The 19125-nt window shown below is 36.6% G+C and overlaps 1 protein-coding gene across 2 annotated transcripts; it reads left to right on the top strand.

The window, feature by feature from the left end:
• The first annotated feature begins 2356 nt into the window (after nt 1-2356).
• On the top strand, nt 2357-19110 carry rftn2 (raftlin family member 2). 2 transcript variants are annotated; one of them, XM_082175400.1, is made up of 9 exons: nt 2359-2875; nt 11456-11636; nt 12740-12848; nt 13744-13921; nt 14580-14798; nt 16219-16325; nt 16421-16524; nt 16605-16683; nt 17543-19110. In XM_082175400.1, exons 1-9 carry the CDS (start codon nt 2737-2739, stop codon nt 17738-17740), a joined length of 1314 nt encoding a protein of 437 aa, XP_082031526.1. In that variant the 5' UTR covers nt 2359-2736; the 3' UTR covers nt 17741-19110. The 2 variants fall into 2 exon arrangements, with proteins under 2 accessions (XP_082031527.1, XP_082031526.1); XM_082175401.1 differs by lacking the exon at nt 11456-11636 and having other exon boundaries at nt 2357-2875.
• Nucleotides 19111-19125: the final 15 nt, after the last annotated feature.

Below are 19125 nucleotides of genomic sequence, written 5' to 3'. Positions count from 1 at the left end.
AAAGAAAGAAAGAAAGAAAGAAAGAAAGAAAGAAAGAAAGAAAGAAAGAAAGAAAGAAAGAAAGAAAGAAAGAAAGAAAGAAAGAAAGATGGTTTGTTAGTACCAAAGTTTGAAGAAGTATTAAAAGCTTTAAATTTGAAGGTTTTTAGTTTTAATTAGTTTAAGTTTTGTACTTTTAAAAGTTTGAAGGTTTTCAGTTTATAAATATTAGATAGAATGGAAAATAAGTCTTGATTGATTAGAAATAGTACATAGAATGGCAGCTGATGGAGTCTAATGAGCCTCTCCAACAGTCAACATTTGAATTTAGTTTGGATTAGATTTGGATTTTTCCAAATTTTTATCAGCAATTTTAGGAAAAAAGCAAGTCTGATCAGTCTAAATAGATGAAGCAACTCGAGTCAGAACAGTTTGAAGGTCTAGTCTGAGTTTAGTGGTTGTAGCTCGAACAGTTTAGGAGGAGTAGAGAGGAGAAATTTAGTCTAAGAATAATAATAATAATCTTAAGTACAATATCAGTAAATTGGCTTTTCCAAGCCAACTTAATAATGCATTTGTGTTTCACTTTTCTAGGAGGTGTGTTGCACAAGGTTTTGTGTCAGTTTTTACCTACTGTATATTTGTTTCCTTCCTAAACTGTGTGTTTAAAGCAAGCATGGGTTTCCTTCCCAGTGTCCTCTGGGTGTGGTCTCAGAATGACAGTGGTTTCCGGTCTAGGACCCAGACTTGGTTTTTCAGTGTTATTTCTGAGCACTGACTAAGAGGCACATGGGCAGACAGCTGTGAGACATACTGTCAAGATCAAAAATTTGGATGTTCTTTCATTTCTATGAAAGATTAACAAATACTATCCATATTATTCCAACTTTGGATTTGGCTCTAAATGCATCAGATGTCTGTTGTATTGCAGGGTGACCCAAGGCCACATAATCTAAAAAGAATTACAGGAAATTTGACACAAAGATGTTTTTGAAGGATTGATTTTGAAACTAATCCCTAATCATAACTACTGTGTCGTGAGCGGCAAGAGCCAAAACAATAAAGCGACACAAAGCCACTAAAATGAGCTGCTTTCAAAAATATGCCGCTTTGTGGCTGGTTAATGCGACTGTTGTTCAGCGTGGTCACGGCCAGCAGGTGGGCATTGTTTTCAGCTGTAAGGTTGACAGGTGGTACAGTAGTGAGCTACTTTGGTAGTTTCATGTTTTGTTTTTTGGTTCCGCTTTAGCCAGGGTGAATTCTGACTCTGACAGAAATGTGTAAAAATAGAGCCATGTAATACACATATTGAGGGATTTGAGTTGTGTCTCTTAGCTTTCCTCTGCTCCCCCTATTTAGAGGCCTCCTTCCTTCCTTTTCTCTCTTTTGTTCTGTTTTATCAACAAAATGCTCTTATTGCTTATGTAAGAGAAAAGGCACTATCTTGTTTTTCAGCCACAGTGGTCTGTTTGTACTTCAGTCGTGTGCTCCTTATTAAATGCACAAACAAGATCCAGATGCCCTGTAAAAAAACCTCAACATTAGGACTGCATAACGGCTGCAAACACACGGGACACATATGACACAATATCTCACTCCCACAAGTCTGTAGACTTCAAACAGGTATCTGAAATTATGAAAGTCATGAGCATATGACATACAATAACACTTAAAAGAAAATTCTTTAAAGAAATGACCATGTGGTTAGTAAATTAAGTATTTTAGACATTAATCTTTAAAAAAAATCGCTCATGCTCATACATATAATTTTCTACTCCTTGTATGGTGAACAAATTTAGCTCACCACTTAGTTTGAGCAGCTGTTTCTAGTGAAACGGTCTTAATTTAAAGTGGTTTCCAGTCCCTTTATAGAGTTTCCATCCCTGCTTTACTCTGTCAAAGTGCCAAAAGTGACCTAAAAGCCATTTGCTTCATTGCTGATTTTATTATGAATTACTGACCAATTCATTTTAAAATTATTAATATAAATTATAGGCTCCAACATCCCTATGACCCTGCAAAAAGGATAAAAGTGGTCTAGAGAATGGATGGATTAATGAATTATGGTTGGGGGAGGAAAAATTTACTATTCCATTCTTTAATAAAAAAAATATTAATAATTATAGAAAAAGTCATTGTAATAATAGAATTAAATTAAATTGCCAAGTTAAGACAACCATTTGAGGACAACATTTTTCTTCCTTAATCTCCATGTGTGAAAATGTTGTTTTAAAAAAGTACTGGAACGTTTTCTGCCTTAACATTTATGATTTATACACGCCCCTCCTCCTGTTTAATATGCAGCCCCGCCCTGATTAATTATTCAGCAATCCCGTTCTTCCTTCGCCACGCCCCCTCATTAATTTCAGCATGCTTCCAACCCTCTACAACTTTTGCTTTATTATTTCGCGGCCATTTAGGGAGACTGGAGGTGATGTGGTTTTTCTGGTAGAGGTTTTAAGGAAAACAATCTGGATTTATTTACTAAACATCAACTTCAGAAAGTAGGCTATTTGATTTCATAAACCCTCTCGCAGCAGCAGGACTTGGTGATCTTTGCCTGCTCATTTAGACTTAAGCCGTTTTCTTAAAGGGGATCGGATACACTGCACGTCATCCTCGGTTCAGTGCCACTCCCGAAGGATTAAGTTGTTGGAATATGGAGTAAACCCTCTAAGCACAGGAGCGGGAGTCCTCTTGTGTGGCCGAGTGGGTCGCCCCGTGTCCGGCCTTGCGAGTGCTGGAGATCCCGTTATAATGGGATGCGGACTACGGAAACTGGAGGACCCGGAGGACAGCAGCCCGGGGAAAATCTACTCCACTTTAAAGAGACCACAGGTCGAGACCAAAACAGACTCCGTGTACGAGTATGTGCTTCTGGACTTCAGTTTGGAAGGTAACGTTACAGAACAGTTCAGTAAACAAAAGTGTGGATGTGATGTTACAAAAAATGCCATGGTAACGTTAACCATAGTTTCCACCAAAATACTAGTTATTTCAGTTATTCTTACTACAATAAAACTGCGTTAACGTAGTTAAAAAATAAACTAAACAAATAGTTTTTTCCCCTCCTGAAAATTACTCCTTCCGTGGCAGGCTACTTTTTCCATTTTGCAAGCCAAGGGTGTAATGAATGAGAAAGAGCTCCAGTTGTTCATTCGGCTGTCTCACACAAGCCTCTGCCTGGCTAGATAACAGTGGCACGTGCCAGTGGTGGCAAAAATGCTCCCTAGACAGGAAGCTCGCTAGGATTTGAGACAATATCATATTTTCAATTTCAAACTTCTGGCAATGATGAATCCTGACATGTGCGTCCTGGAGTTTGCGCGAGCTAATACCGTTTTACCCAGCAACAGCGCTGAAGCCTCATCGCATGTGGAAATAGGTCAGGGGGTTTAAGACAGCAGCTCACCCGCGCCAGTTCAAGATGACATCCATACAGACTCCCTCCGTGCAACAGTTTCCACTATCTGCATTCTGCATTTCCCATAAGCGTCTTTTTCTTGGTTTGAAGGAACCATGCACAGTAATTGCTCAGTACTGCCCACATTTATAGTATAGTATAGTCAGTGTATTGTAGTGTTGTGTTATTTTGCCTGGAGTAGAAGTGGATTGTTTGAAAGTTTGTGCGGATTTCTCGCTCGCTAACCAGCCGGGAGCGGGAAGTGAAAACCACGTAATGGATTTGGAATACCTGGAGTGATTAGCTTTGAGCACGGAGAGGAAACTTCATTCACTCCGTTTCACTAATTTTGCTGCTCCAGACCGTATTTCAGTCTGTGCGTTAGAACCATTTTCATTAACGAAAAAACTGTACAAACTTTTTTCTTTTAATGTACATTATATAGCGCTAATGTTCACTTTTTGTTTATTGTACTATTGTAAATTGCTGAGGAACATAGCAGCAGCCTAGCTGATCAGTATAACGGCACTTTAGATTTAGTAATATTTCTTACAGGATAACGTTAAATAATATAATTTTATGATGGGAAATGAGATGTAACGTTACATAGAATAGTCCAGTACTACAGTGTGTTTCTTTGTTTGTTTTTTAATGCCATGCTACTATGCCATGCTAGCTAGTTTTTATGGCGAAAAAACCATAGGCCTACTTTAGTTATAAAAATGTAAAATAGAGAAACTAAATAATATTTAAGACCCATTTTTCCTAAAACTAAATTTAGATTAACTTGATATAAAAAAACTGTATTAACAGATTTTTTTTCGATTTTTTCCCCCCAGGTGACTAAATATTACAATCCAATAAAATATGTTTGACAGACAATGGGTTCTGGCATGATGTACATTTTTCATTTCATTTTAAATATTTGTCAAATGGGGTTTTAAACCAGTGTAAGCCTTGAATGTCTGCATCGTATGTAAATTACTTGTTCCCTACAGTTATTAAAAGTAAAAGTAAAAAGTACCAATAAAACAATAATAGGATTGATGTAATGTAATTTAAGCACTCATTCCATTCTGATTGCCACTTGTTTTTGACATAGCCTAAGCCTATACATTACATTAGGTTTCAGATCTGAGAAAGATATAGAACGCTTTTCCAATTCTGTAGATAATGCTTATTTGACAGCAAGAGAATACTATAAAATTGTAGTATGGATAAATTCTGTCGAAATGATGGACACATCTAGTTGGTCACACACCCGTTTAAAATCATTGTTTTGTGATGGTAATGTATGCAGGTTACATGTCTCCACCTGGCTAGACCTCAAGTCCACCACTTTAGAAGTTTGAGGCAAATTATTTAATCTCTCTGAAACTGAGCTAAATCAGTTAGGTTACCTGGATTGTTGTCAGCTGGTTATAAAGGTCAATGTAAAAAGCCACAGTAATAACAGAACAATAAGTCATTTTAATGCAACACATCTTAATCCAGATATTAGCTATACTTTTTTTATCTGAACATAGACATGTCTGCACGATGACGTGACGCATGTTTTTTCTGTAATCAAGTCTAAATGTTTATTGAACTGCATTTCTCAATTAAAACGACACATGCCAGTGGGGCATAGAACATCATTTTATTTAAATATTATGATTTTGGGACGTAAAATTTATTTGGTGTTGTTCATATTTCAAGGTGAATAGCAAAATGTCCTGCGGTGTGACTGTAACATTGATGACTCATCAAATGTAAATATTAGTAAAATAAAGCAGGTATGCTTGGAGCAGCTAATAAATGCCTTGGCATTTTTTTGTATGCATTTACTTACTTAACTTAAGTTTTCAAAATGCTAAAAAGTACTAAAATAATATTTACAGTACATTTAGTTTTGAAACACAAATGCTGTCCTGCAGTGTGACATAGGATATTAGATTTTTGTACTGGCAGTTACATGGACAGCCATAGGGGTCCTTTAGTCAAGCCCCCTACCAGGAAGTCCCCCAGATGTTTGGATGTGCTAAGGAGGTTAAAATGTGAGTGTTAATCTCTTATTAATTTGATATATTTGATCATTTCTGTCAGACCATGAACGTGTCCATTTTTGATAGTCCTGTGGTGTGACTGATCTAGACTGATCTAGTTCGAGAAAAAATAAAAATATTTTTAAAAAAGAATCATATTCAGGTTTAAAACAATGAACTTATTCAGTTACTGTAATGCCCAAGGTCAGTCTTGTATAGCAATTACTCAAAATGGCTGCAAAAGTGAAAAAGTCCTGTGGTGTGACAGCCCGTCCTGTAGTGTGACATAATTAAATCAGATGTCTAGCTAGATTCTCGTCTGTTATGTTTGCAATATTAAACATAAATATAAATATATCTCTGTCTCTATATATATATTAAACAAATATTGTAAATATTATATATAATATACCTATATTATACATATATTAAACATAAATATATATCTGTCTTCATTATACATAATATACCTATATTATACATATATTAAGCATAAATATATATATCTGTCTTCATTTGTTTGTTGTATGTGTATGTTAACAGTCACTGATCATTGTTTTTAAAGTGATTTGTCAGTTTTTAGGCATGAGTAAAGAAAGGACAAGGAGGTACAGGGAAATGATGAAGTCAGATTTCTCTTGTTCACTGGAATCTTTGTTCAAAGAGCTGAATTGATGATTTTAACATGCTTTTAATTATTTTATTTAATTATTTAACATGCTTTTATGCTTTCCCCTGAGAAACAAGATATTTGTTTAGTCTTTTAAGTTAAAAATAGAAATGAATGGTCTTTATGACTGGGTCTGATCTGACACCTCCAAAATGTTAATTATTCAGTATGTCTTGTTCACTATGTTTTTAGTTCAAATTCATACACTAAGTAATAAGATTGTACTGATATGGTGGATTTTCATTAATGTTCAAATAGAGATGCAAATGAATTTGTTTGTTACAAAAGTATTCAATAAATTTCACCATAAATGTTCATGCAGTGTCTCATTTTGTCCTGTGGTGTGACGGGATGTCCTGTGGTGTGACATCACTTCAAACACAATTAAACGACTTTTACTATGTTAACTAGCTTAAATAATTATATGCATTTGAAAACATTGCATAATATAACCATATAAAAAAATAATAAACATTTTCAAATATTTTTTCTCATTTTAAACAATATTTCCACTGGAGTGAGTGGTAAAAGATGGCACAAGCAAAGAATATAATCGAAAAACAGCTGTGAAAAAAAAAAATATGCAGAATTTTAATGATCATTCTTTAAGAATACTTGTTAAACATAAAACATACCTGATTTGTATTTGAAATTAATAATATTTCAATATTTGAATTTTATAGTAATGTCATGTCACACCGCAGGACATATTTTGCCTGGAGCTGTGAGAAAAGCTTAATAAATTACATAATGAGAAAAAAAATCTGCTAACCTCTAACAGTTTCAAAAACAACAGTATTTGTACTTTACAAATTCATACAATTCTTAAGCAATTTAGAACTTTGTTTAAAAAAATGCTGTTTCACCCTTATTTGTCATCTACCCGGGTGTGGGAGTTGGCGATTTGAGGGAAAAGTCAGTTGGCATGTCAGCCATGAGTGAAAGACTTTGTTCTAGTCTTTCATTCTCGAGAACACCTGGTGTACAGATTCTTGAAGCGATGGTGTCTGACACTGATCACATTATTTAGACAGATCTGCATCACAGGCTGTGCTCCTTTGCCTTGCTCTATCTGCATATCGAATGTAACCAACTCTTCCTCGGCTGTGTGCCTGTGAGTGTTTGAATGGTTACGAGATGATGTGGCTATACCTTTCGACTCAGTTCTTCTTTGCAGCCATTTGCAAGACCTCAGCTTGACAAGTACACCTATCTATGCCTAAAATCATGGTAGATGTGTATCACTTGGAAAAAATACCACAGTTATTGTTAGCTTGCATACTCCATGCTCTCTTCGCTTGGACCTGTCTTGTCCTGCATCTCATGTCAGAACATGAACAATGCTGGTTTCTACACTCGTAAAAACAAAAGTTGCAAACTGAGGTTTTCACAGTGATGCCATAGAAGAACCATCATTTGTGTTCCCATTAATTTTTTCCTTCGTGCTACTTTGAAGAATTTGTTAATAATCTAAAGAACCTTTTGTCAAATATAAAGGTTCCATGGACATTAAATGCTTTTCATGGACCCATAGATGCCAATAAAGAACCTTAATTTTTAAGAGTGCTGGGCTGTAATGTGTAAACTGTTTTGTCAAATAATCTTAGAGGTCTTGTCTGTTGTGCAAGAGGAAAGCTAAAGGATCTTCCTATAGGGTGACTCGTCTTAGGTTCTGGGAAGGTCCAAGGTTTGGTGTGCTCCGTATGTGTGGCTCTCTTGGACACTCGATTATGTATTATTTGGATGAGGACAAGGTTAAGAAAATAACTTTTTCTCTCTGTTTTTTTTCAATATTTTTTATAAAGAGAAATAAAATAATTTATGTAAAGTACTGTAATGTTCACTAACCAATCTATTTTTAATTTAGAAATTAATTTATGACATTTTATGCATCATTAATGCTATTGGCATGTACAGGAGCTTGCCTGATGCTTAATTTGGGTGTTTGGTTGTAGAAAGCCAGATGTTCATGTTGCAGAGGCAGCAGACAGAATTACGAGTGGCCTTAATCTCTACCTTGGATCAGTTTCATTGCTGTCAAGTCGAAAAAGGGATTAGTTTCAATGTCTCATTTTGGCCTTAAATCACCATTTGAAAAACCTTCATCAATTTTCCTGTCCATTTAGGAGTCAATAATATTCTTAAAGGGTTAGTTCACCCAAAAATGAAAATTCATAATGGTCTCACCCTCTCCATAATTGAGCATAAGTATATGATGACAGTTTACATTTCTGAGTGAATGAATCCTTTAAACGATAGCATTCAACATTATAGTCAGACTTAAGGTGTACGGTATTTTGGTGTAATCTCCTTTTTGGTTAATCTCGCTCTGGCATGCTGATGGATTTATGAGTATTAAATGAGTTTTCAGGCAATGTAGTTTAATCTAGTAAAACTGGTTAATCGGGTTATCTAAAGGCCTGTAACTGAAATGAACTACTATGATGACCTTGCAATATTTTGCTGGATGAAAACATTTTTTGTCTTTCACACCAAAATAAACAATAAAAGAAAGAAAATGTTTTTGCATAATGTAAATAAATCCTTCCCATTTAGACCTTAAATAATTTATTGCATTGCAACATAATTGTTTTGATGGAAGGTAAGCACGTAAAAAAAAAAAAAAAATCGTCACAAAATTCAGTATAGCAAATACTACTAAGATGTATAAATATTTAGGATATATATTACAACTGCATGGTGGTGTTATTTTTGCTGTTATTTCACGTCAAATTCAAAATATTTATAAAATAATTTGTTTTGCATTATGTGTGTATATATATATATATATATATATATATATATATATATATATATATAATATTTCTTTTATAAATATTTAGATTTTGGGGTGAAATATAACAGCAAATTGAATGCATTGAATTGATGGAATATTTGATTGAAGGAAATGTGGCAAAATGTGCAAAATTTCCACACGCTGAAAAGGTCTACTTCCATACACAAGACATCTTTTTCCCCTAAACCCTTTCTGGGTCATAAAATATCCCATAAATTCCTTCCCTCTACCTCCTTCGTCTCCCTCTCATATCCCAGTCTATCTGTTTCTCATTTTCCCTCTGCAGATTTCACACCTTCAAACTCTTCTCCATGTCTTCTCACCCCCTTTTCTTTTTATTCATCCATTCAGCTCATTCTCTTTTTATAAACAACACGCATACACAGTCTCTCTCTCTCTGTGTCTCTATAGAGAACAGAGGCCTCTGTGTGAGAGTTGACAGGAGGGGGGTTCAAGGGTTTGGGACAAATTGCAGGCCTTTCTAAGGTCTGTGTCTCTGTGAACGAGCCACCGCTCTCCCCAGCCCATCGGGGTCGTTGTGTCCATGACGAGTCTATAAAGCTCAGGTGTGAAGGGCGGACATGTATACGTGTCAGTTAAAGCCCTTTAGTGGCCACAGACACCGGGGATGGCGAAACTTTCAGGTAGCTGCAAAATCAGACTTGGACGGGAATAGAAAACTCGTTCTTGTTCATAGCTGTTTACGGTTTGTGAATAAGTTTTCTGTGGTCCGTGAGATCGTCTCTCATGTGAGGTTAAAAATTGGGGTCTGCTCCAGTGTGGGAACCGAAAGACTGAATGTTTGCGTGAGTATGTTTGTGTTGTGTGTGTTGGAATGTTGTGTTTGTGAGGCTAAGTGTGTGTGTGTGTGGCATGGGGCCAGGCCTCCCTGTGAACAGCAGCTCTTTGTGGACACAGGAAGTGTGTTGGGGGGTTGGGGGAGAGGAGGGAGACGTCAGGGTGATCTTCTGTCAGAGGCTGCAGACAGGAGGACGAGAAGCTAACTAAACGGTAGCACGCTATTGAAGAGCCGCTTAGAGAAACCTTAACATTGGCTCTTTTCCAAAACCTAGTGGCCGGCTTTGCTGTTTGCTGCCTACATAGACAGCATCCTAAGTGGAATGGAACTCAGAAATGTAACGCTGCACATGGGCAGCAACAGTTTGCATCATACAAATAGCGCTCGGCTTGACTAAATTTGACTTCAGTAACCTTTGTTAATAGTTTAATTGCACAAATATTAGGTAAAATTATTGTATTACTGCTTTTAAGTATGTAATGGTTTGGATTAAATAAAACCGACATTTTCACATTGTAAATTCAGCTATTTTGAATCAAATTAAAATGAAAAGAAATAAAAACTTTAGGACACAACTTTAAATTGGCCAAATGCAGTATTTCAAAAAAATGCTTTTTTATAAATGTGACCCTGGATCACAAAACCAGTCATAAGTCGCACAGGTTTATTTGTGGCAATAGCTATATGGGTCAAAATTATAGATTTTTCTTTTATGCCAAAAAATCATTAGGGTATTAAGTAAAGATAATGTTCCATGAAGATATTTTGTAAATTTCCTACCGTAAATATATAAAACATTTATTTTTGTGAGTGAATGCAGCACAATCACAAACATAAATGAACAACTTTAAAGTAGATTTTTTTTGCACCCTCAGATTCCAGATTTTCAAATAGTTGTATCTCGGCCAAATATTGTCATACCTGACAAAACTTACAACAATGGAAAGCTTATTTATTCAGCTTTCATGTGATGTATAAATCTCAATTTCAAAAAAATTACCCATGTGACTGGTTTTGTGGTCCAGAGTCACAAATGATCAAAGAATCCTGAAAAAAAAAAGTATCATGGTTTCCACAAAATATTAGCAGCAAAACTATTTTCAACTTTAATAATAGGATCATGTGACACTAAAGACTGGAGAAAAATTCAGCTTTGCCATCATTGAAATAAATGACATTTTAAAATATATTAAAGTATTTTATTAAATTATATTAAATATTTCATAATATTACTGTTTTTACTGTATTTTTGATCAAATATATGCAGCCTTGGTGAGTATTAAAGACTTTTCAAAAACATTTAATAGTCTTACCGACCCTAAACTTTTGAACGGTAGTTTACATGTCACATTTAGGACAATTTATATAATATAATATAATATAATATCAGCTGTGGTGAACCGTCAGATAAACCTCTAATGAACTGTATACTGAACGCTGAAATGGCTCTTTCTCAAGAGTCTTCTTATTCTTCACGCAATTTTCAGGAGTAGGAAAAAAAGTTTGATCTAATTTCACATTTGCCCACCCCTAAAAAATGAACTACCCACAGATAATAAAATAAACTGTGATTGGTCACTTTACATATCTATTAGATAACCCTTCGCTGTCTAAATGGTTGGCTCTTGGCGAAAATAAATTGCGAAAGACTGTATCTTCATAATATTTTCATCATGTCTTCATAATATTAGCACAGCTTGTGGTGTTCTGCCAGTGTCTTTTAGCACTGTATGGTGGTTTTCACTGAGTGCATTGTAAGTTTTAGTTCTGTTGTGTTCCACAGGCAGTCGTCCCACAGTGCAGTATCTATCCTCACTGTGCGAGCTGCCCCATGCCCTGCAGTCCTACTACACCCAAGGCTTTGTACTGGCCGCCCTGCATCCCATCATCCTCTCAGTGGGCCGGACCCGCTCTCTGCCCTGCAGCCTGCTCTACAGGGCCATTCTGGTCCGCCCACGGTCCAGGTAATGTTGACCATGTCCATACCTCATCACTGCGCCCCCTATTCTGTACCCCAAAAAACCCAGACCAGCTCCTTCCAAGTAAATAATAATTAACTTTTAATGAGTCTGCTCTGCATGAATATTTAATAATCAGTAGTTGGAGGTCAGACAGTCTAGCTAGAGTGGGCGGGGCTTGTGTGAAGTCAGACTGGGGTGCAGATGTGGGTTAAATGTAAGTTATAAGAAAGCCCTGACAACAGTGTAGTTTTTCACCAACCAATGAGAACCTGCAAAGCAGCTGTGGATGATCCGACAGGCTAATTTCCACTATGATGCTTTAGGTGACAATAAATTATTCAAAAGTAAAGTCTGGGACAGTTGTAGTGTGTTAACAGTATTGTGGTGTGAGAAACACTGAGCTGTGTAATGCCAACTCCTGTGAATACTGTATGAATGATGTCTGTATCCAGTCAGTATAAGCTTGAATGCGCTTTCAAGCAGAGACAATGGCTATGAAACTCGGAAAAAGCTGCCATATCAGGCAGTGGCATCCAGACGTATCCACCACATCCATTGTTTGCTTAACTTCCTGTCTACTAAGATGCCTACATCTGGTCATTTCTTGAAGGAAAGCAGCATAGAAGTATTTTTTGCATCTTGTGATACCCAACAGTACTGTCTGTGTGATTCAGAGGTTGTTTGAAAGAATAAAATGCTGTCTGATGGACTAGAAATAGGCTGGCTTGACAGGAATTTATTTATAAATGGCTTTTTAATTAACCTATTTCCACCAAGAAGTAAGCATTGTAGTCGGTAAATGTTTGCTCGCATCTAAAGCGCAGTTGAATCAGTTCTAGATCATTTGCGTTATGGTGCTGTGAAAACATATCTGAAATCAGTTTTAGTGTTGGCTTCATACAGAATCGCTGTCTGTTAAATCATTGATTTCGGACACCGCTGATACGGTCAGTTGGGGTTAGAAGGGTTAAACCTCTCTGCAAATTGATACTTTGCTAATCGAGGACACGTGAAGAATAGCAAATGTCAGCAATTATAAAATATGCATAATGTTTACAACTGCCTTAATTGATGTGTGTTTGTTTGTGTTGTGTGTGTGGTTCCAGTAATCATGCTGTGCCGATGATTGACAGCTTGCCAGTGTTGCGAGTGGAGGAGTGGCCTCTACCTGGAGAATCTCTGACCAGTGACACAGTGAGACTGCTCATCGACAGGGTCCGTGTTTTTTTTTTTTTTACCACAAAAAAACAATAAATGTTTATTTTAGCCATGCATTTTTATGTTTACTACAAATAATGGTTACTTTTTCATAAAATGTTTAGGTTTATAAAGTTGCTTTTACAAAAATAAATAAGTTGAACAAATGCATAAAACAAAATTCATCTATATTTGCTAGCTATATTTAATAGGGCTGCACAATTATAATAATCATCATTGTCTATTTTTACCCCCCTGGTATTGTAATTGCAATGTTTATTAATAGATCTGTGCGGGTCCATAGAATGTGCTGTTTAAAGTTGGAAATTCTCCTAATTTACGTTGAAAATTCAACTCATTGATCTTATTGTGAACGAGTCCTCTATGCAAGCATATGCTTAATTTTTTCGATGAATGCCAGACTTTTTTTCTTACAATCCCATTTCTTAAAACCCACTGGAAACTCGCAATCAGATTTGGCAAAAAGTTATATTAGTGCCCAAAAACGCATGATGTCTGGCAATTTTGAAGGCACATTGTAATGGGAAAAGTGACCAATATTTATTTATTTATTTTTTCTTCCGTATTGTGATGTACCATCTGTTGGTTGTTGATTGGATGGCAGCTGATTGTATGAAAGGGTCGGGGTTTAAGCTGACTAAATGATTGGAGAAGCTATGACAACTTATATCGAATGATGACATTTTGATTCAAAATTACAAGCTCAAAAAAGTTGTTCACAATAAGATCACTAACATGCATTTAGAAAATAATGAATTTCATGCCGACATTAAGTGTCAGAGGTCTTTCTCTGCAAAAATCTATTTGCATAACTTTCAGTTCCTCTTGGAGGGTTTAGACATACTGACCATACTCCTATTATTAACCATATGTATTTTGTCTGCATCCTCAGGTGAACAGCTATGCCCGGGGTGGTGTGAGGTTTGTGGGATCAGTGCTTCAGCAGGCTGGAGGAGGGGGGTGTAACGGTAGAGTGCCCAGTCCCAGGAGGGGCTGCCGCTCCCCGTCCCGCACCCCACCTTGCACGCCGCCCGGAGACGGAGATCTAGAGGGCCGTGGCTACAGCCCTGGTGAGATTTTCCTCTAACCTCATTATAGACCATCTCAAGTCTCAATCATTAAACAATTATTATTTTTAATAGCTTTAAATCATATACAATGATGTTTGACTGCACAGATGAACTATAAATGCCTTGTGGGATTCACCCAACAATGCATGATTCGAAGAACTTATATTTCATCTTTGAATCAAAAGGCAAAATTATATTTTTTTACCATAAAGACAAAACCAATAATAACCAGTCTGTATAACCTTATTCAGAGTAATGAAGAGTGTTTTTCTTTTCCCCTCTTCAGTTTGAGCGGTGTCAGTTTAATTTTGGTTTAACCCTGTAATATCTTTGCCCTCTGTGGAGCTGCAGTGCTTCCTCGCCCTCTGGGCATCACACCAACCGCTCGATTCTCCACGCCAACCATTTTGGGGCCACGTGTGAGATTGAGATCAGTCAGAGGCTGTTAGCGTCTTAACACCAGTACTGTACCTCATTTCTCTGCCCCATTTGACTTATTATTTATGGTAGATGGATTGCTAGTTTGACCTAATAAAAATGGTGCCTAAATCAATGATCATTGCACAACTTATTCTATTGAAATGTGCCAGTAAGTTTGACCTTGCACTCTATTATTCGTTTGTCTGACAAAATGTGTGACTGTCACTGTCGCTTTCAGACCTGAGATTGTTGGTGCTGTTTCACTCCTGGGCTCCGGGTTGTGCCCCGCTGGACTCTCTCGCCTGCTGTTACCACCAGGGGGCGCTGTCCATGCGTGTGTCCAGAAAGGGCCAAGTTGTCAGTGCCCTGGAAGCTGATTGGCTGGAACTGACCGCGGCTTACTACCGCAAGGGCTGGTCACTGGTCGACTCCTTTATATATTGGGACACACCTAAAGGTAGTTCTCTGACTTCTTTTTGACTGTCATTTGAGTGGTTCCTTGAGCTGGTTGTTCATCTGGCTGCCGTGTTTGTGTTTCTCTGATTGCAAAAGAAAGATATCAACATTCTCTTTAGCTCTTCCCAAGGAAGTCATTAAACTTCATTTTCTCCATGTACATCTTTTCATCCTCAGAAGTTATGTTCTTCATCCTCCTCTTTTTAAACCCGCCACATCTCTCTGTCTTTAACTAAAGCCAAGATTTCTCTTCTCCTGTCTCTCACCAGAACTAAATTTAGAGCTCACGTCCCTAACCTCACGACCGTGCTTCCTGTTTCGCACTAGACTAATAGGAGCTAAATCAGATGTGTGTGTCTGTTTTTGTGTGTGTGTGGGTGGGTGTTTGAGACATCTGGGCTCACTCTCTCTATACTTTATGTATGCATGCATGTATGTATGTATGTACGTACGGGGTCGAGATTTTTTTTTTATATATTTGAAAGAAGTCTCTTTTATACGGAGCCCCGCATGACATTCAGGAAAAAATATGTATATCGTGGCCACGAATTAACAATCTGTTTCCTTGACATACTAATATGTCAGCATGTTTTACTAATTTGTCCCCTCTTTTTAAGTAAATAATGCGCACAATATAATAATGAATTCCCTCGATTTCCTAAATCGTGGCCACGTTGTTCTAGTTCGTTCTCTTGTTTTAGTTCGATCAAAACGAGGCAACGAATTAGTTCAATGTGGCCAAGATTTACTAAAACAAGGGAACGAATTAATAAATCATGGGAACAAATTCTTAATTTGTGGGAATTCATTATTAATTTGTGGCCACGATGTATATCTTTTGTCCGCATGTCATGTGCGGGGCTCTGCATTTATTTGATCAAAAATATTAATGAAGTAATATTGGTAAAAAAAAATCACAATTCAAAATAACTGTTTTCTATTTTAATCTATTTTAAAATGTAATTGACTATTTATTTAGTTTAGCTGTAAAAATACAGAAGTCTTTGAAATATGTTCTCAGTGTTGGCTGTATAATCTCATTCTCTCTCTCTTTGTCCTCTCATACATGTTGGTGCACATGGATTTGTCTTGCTGTCTTATAAGTAGTTCAGTTTCATTATCTTTTGTAGGTCATTGACACACTTCCAGCACTGACTAAATGAGACCTACAAATTGTTGCTCTGTAGTTCAGTGGGTAACTATATCAGAATAAAATGGTCTCCTTAGTCTCCTTAAAACAGCCACTTATAATGTTCAGATCTGTGTAATCATGTTAAAAGGAAGTCATTAATACTGCTCATGCTTCAGATTAGGCTTTTGAGCAATTAAATTAACATACATGTACTCTTACAGACATAATGTAAAAACCTTGCTGTGAATCGTCATATATCAGTTCTTACTGTATCATGTTGTTTTTACAGGTGAGCCAGTGCCCAGGTCTCTAGAGGGGCTGTTTGTCTATGAAGAGAAAAGCACAGCGCCACCTGCCAATGACACTATTGTAGTTGAGCAGTGGACTGTTATAGAGGTGTGAAATGTCTGAAAGGTGTCACATTATCACATTAAGTGTGTTGTGAATGGCATTTTTCTATTCTCTTTAATTTATTCTGGTTTGCGTGTCAGGGTTCAGATGTGAAGACCGACTATGGTCCTCTGCTCCACACATTAGCAGAGTTCGGCTGGCTGCTCACCTGTGTGCTGCCCACTCCTATTATTCGCCATGACAGGTGGGACCCTCACACTACAAGCTGTATAATTATCTTCATTTACACCGTTTCCAAAGCTGACTGTTTTTCTTTTCCTGCAGTGAAGGGAATCTCGCCACTAAACAAGTTGTTTTTCTGCAAAGACCTGTCAAAGGCCAATCGGTACCACAGCACAGTCAGGTACATGTTTACCAGTGGCAATCTGTTGCTTTTCTTATAACTTAGTCTGTCAGAAATAATTATATGTAACTATTTACAGTCAATTTTTTGTGAGGAAGAGTAACTGTGATAGTTCAACCACTTTTTTTTTCAAACAATCCAGTGTTATTTATATAACATTATTGTATTTTATTAATAAGTAGCTTTTATTTTTAGAGTTTTATTTTTCATGTTAATGTTACATTTGTAGTAATTTTATGTGCTTTTGTCATTATTTATATATATATATATATATATATATATATATATATATATATATATATATATATAGTTAAATAAACTATCACTAATAAATAAGTATTAATAAAAACTATATAGACATTTAATAAAAGGTAACGCTTTACAGGTTTCATTAGTTAACATGAACTAACAAGGAACAACACTTATTTACAGCATTTAATAAGTTTTAATTTCAACATTTACTCTATTAACGTTAGTTAATGCATTGTTAACTTACATGAACATTTTTATTAACTAACATTAACAAAATGTAATAAATGCTGCACAAATATATTTCTCATTGTTAGTTCATGTTAGTTAATGCGTTAACTAATGTTAACAAAGACATTATAAAATGTAAACAAAAATACCCTACAAACTAATAAAATTACAAAAACATGAACTCAAATTAAAGTGAAAAATATACTTAAACTTGAACTAAAATTAAAGTGAAAAATATATAAAAACCTAATAAAAAATGTTAACAAAGACTATCATAGTATATTAATGATACTAAAATAACACTGATTGATTTCTGTTTTCATCTAATATTTATTTTACTGTATTTCAGCTTTTAAAAGCCTTGTTTTTGTTCCTCCAGGGATCCACGCGGCGAGAAGCGTCCAGTCACTCTGTGAGTCGAGGTGTGGAGGAAGCGCACACAGAGCTGTCGTCTCCATGTTCAGGGGGGATCGGTGGTTTCCCAGTGTTTGGAGGAGGGTATCTCAGTGCACTCTCCCACCTAGATGAGGGAGGGTTTGAGCCAGACGATGGGGCTGCAGAAGTCACCTGTATGTGACGCACCAAATCAAAGACGCAATTTCTTTTGTCCGACAGAAACCTTTGATGGTTACGAGCTGAAGCAATGCCCTAGAATTGACCACATCACAAGGACAAAGAGATTGGCATTCTTGTGTTAGAAACGGACTCATAGCACTTTTAACTTTTCGTAAGTTATTTTTTAACAAGCCATAACGTATCATAGAGGTCAGTTTTATTTTACCGTTTTATTTTTAATTGAAAGCACAAAGTATGTGCAATCCGTCTCTTTTTTTGACACAAAGTATCAATAACAGCACTGAAAGTCACTTATTTGCAACAGCAGTATTTCACAGCACTCGCACGACACAACTGCATGTACAGTTCATATCACATTTGTTGCACAATAACACAACAGAAACACGAAAAAGGCTCCAACACCTCAACAAATCTTTTTTTCCCTCCTTATCACCGAGTGTCCTTCCTCACTGTTCACTTTTTGCTGTTCGTTTTCCTGTTCCTTTTTTTACTTCAAACCAACTGACTATTGAGTTGTTTGTTCCAACACCTGGAACGGTTCCGTGTGACGCACTCAGGAACTCAGGAGTGTCCAAACAGCCCCTCTGTAGGACGAAGACGTTTATTTGGTGTGCATATTTGGGACATGCTTAGATTTGTTTTGCAGGAATTTTCCAGGCCTTGGAGTCAAAACATCAGGAATGCTCAATACAGCTTGGGACACCAGTGTTTAAGGGAAATGTATGTGCACTGTAAACGTACAACGCTGCAGGCAGGACCCCATGAACTAGCCTGCACTAAACGCAGAACTTGATGCTGTAGTTTGGTTTATCTCACTCCCTGCCATGAATTTAAGTGGTGCTTGAGTTGAATTTGTATGTTAATCTCCTAGGAATTTCTGCTATCTAAAAGGGAATGGTGATACACTCAGATTTGCATGTTAAGTAACAGGCAACATTTCAGTTTTACTCTGACTGTAGTTCTCCTCAGCCTGATGATCAAATTAGATTTATCAGGCTGGATTTTTTTTTTAAGCTGCAATGGTGTTGCTTGTGCCACCTTATTCACTTGTACGTTGTATAATTTTAACTGAGTTAAGCTTTGTAATTTTTGCATCTTATATTGCCTTGACAATGTTTATCCCTCTTTGAGGAATGGCAGAATAGAATAAGCACGTTTTAGCTGGCAAACCAGACTATCAAGCTGCTGTAATTGTTCAATGCCTGGAGAAACTAGTAAGATGTTTCTTCACTCCAGAAGCTGAACTCAGATATTTAACATTATATTCTAATATGCCAGAACTGATCAGTATTATTTACCAACTGTAGTATTTGAACGATTCAGACCATTTTTTGTAATATTTTATTAAATGGGTATTTACCTCATTTTAAAGTGGCTGTTTGTGTT

The sequence above is a fragment of the Leuciscus leuciscus genome (assembly GCF_965113295.1).
Source record: "Leuciscus leuciscus genome assembly, chromosome: 7".
In the NCBI taxonomy this organism is placed as follows: domain Eukaryota; kingdom Metazoa; phylum Chordata; class Actinopteri; order Cypriniformes; family Leuciscidae; genus Leuciscus; species Leuciscus leuciscus.
The sequence above is the reverse complement of the archived record's forward strand: the minus strand, read 5'-3'. Positions and strand labels throughout refer to the sequence as shown.

Excerpts from the sequence above, each read along its gene's own strand:
- rftn2 (XM_082175400.1), top strand. The coding sequence starts at position 2,737 with ATGGGATGCGGACTACGGAAACTGGAGGACCCGGAGGACAGCAGCCCG. Across the intron at positions 2,876-11,455 it reads TCTGGACTTCAGTTTGGAAG|GCAGTCGTCCCACAGTGCAG; the intron begins GTAACGTTACAG and ends TGTGTTCCACAG. Across the intron at positions 14,799-16,218 it reads ATATTGGGACACACCTAAAG|GTGAGCCAGTGCCCAGGTCT; the intron begins GTAGTTCTCTGA and ends TTGTTTTTACAG.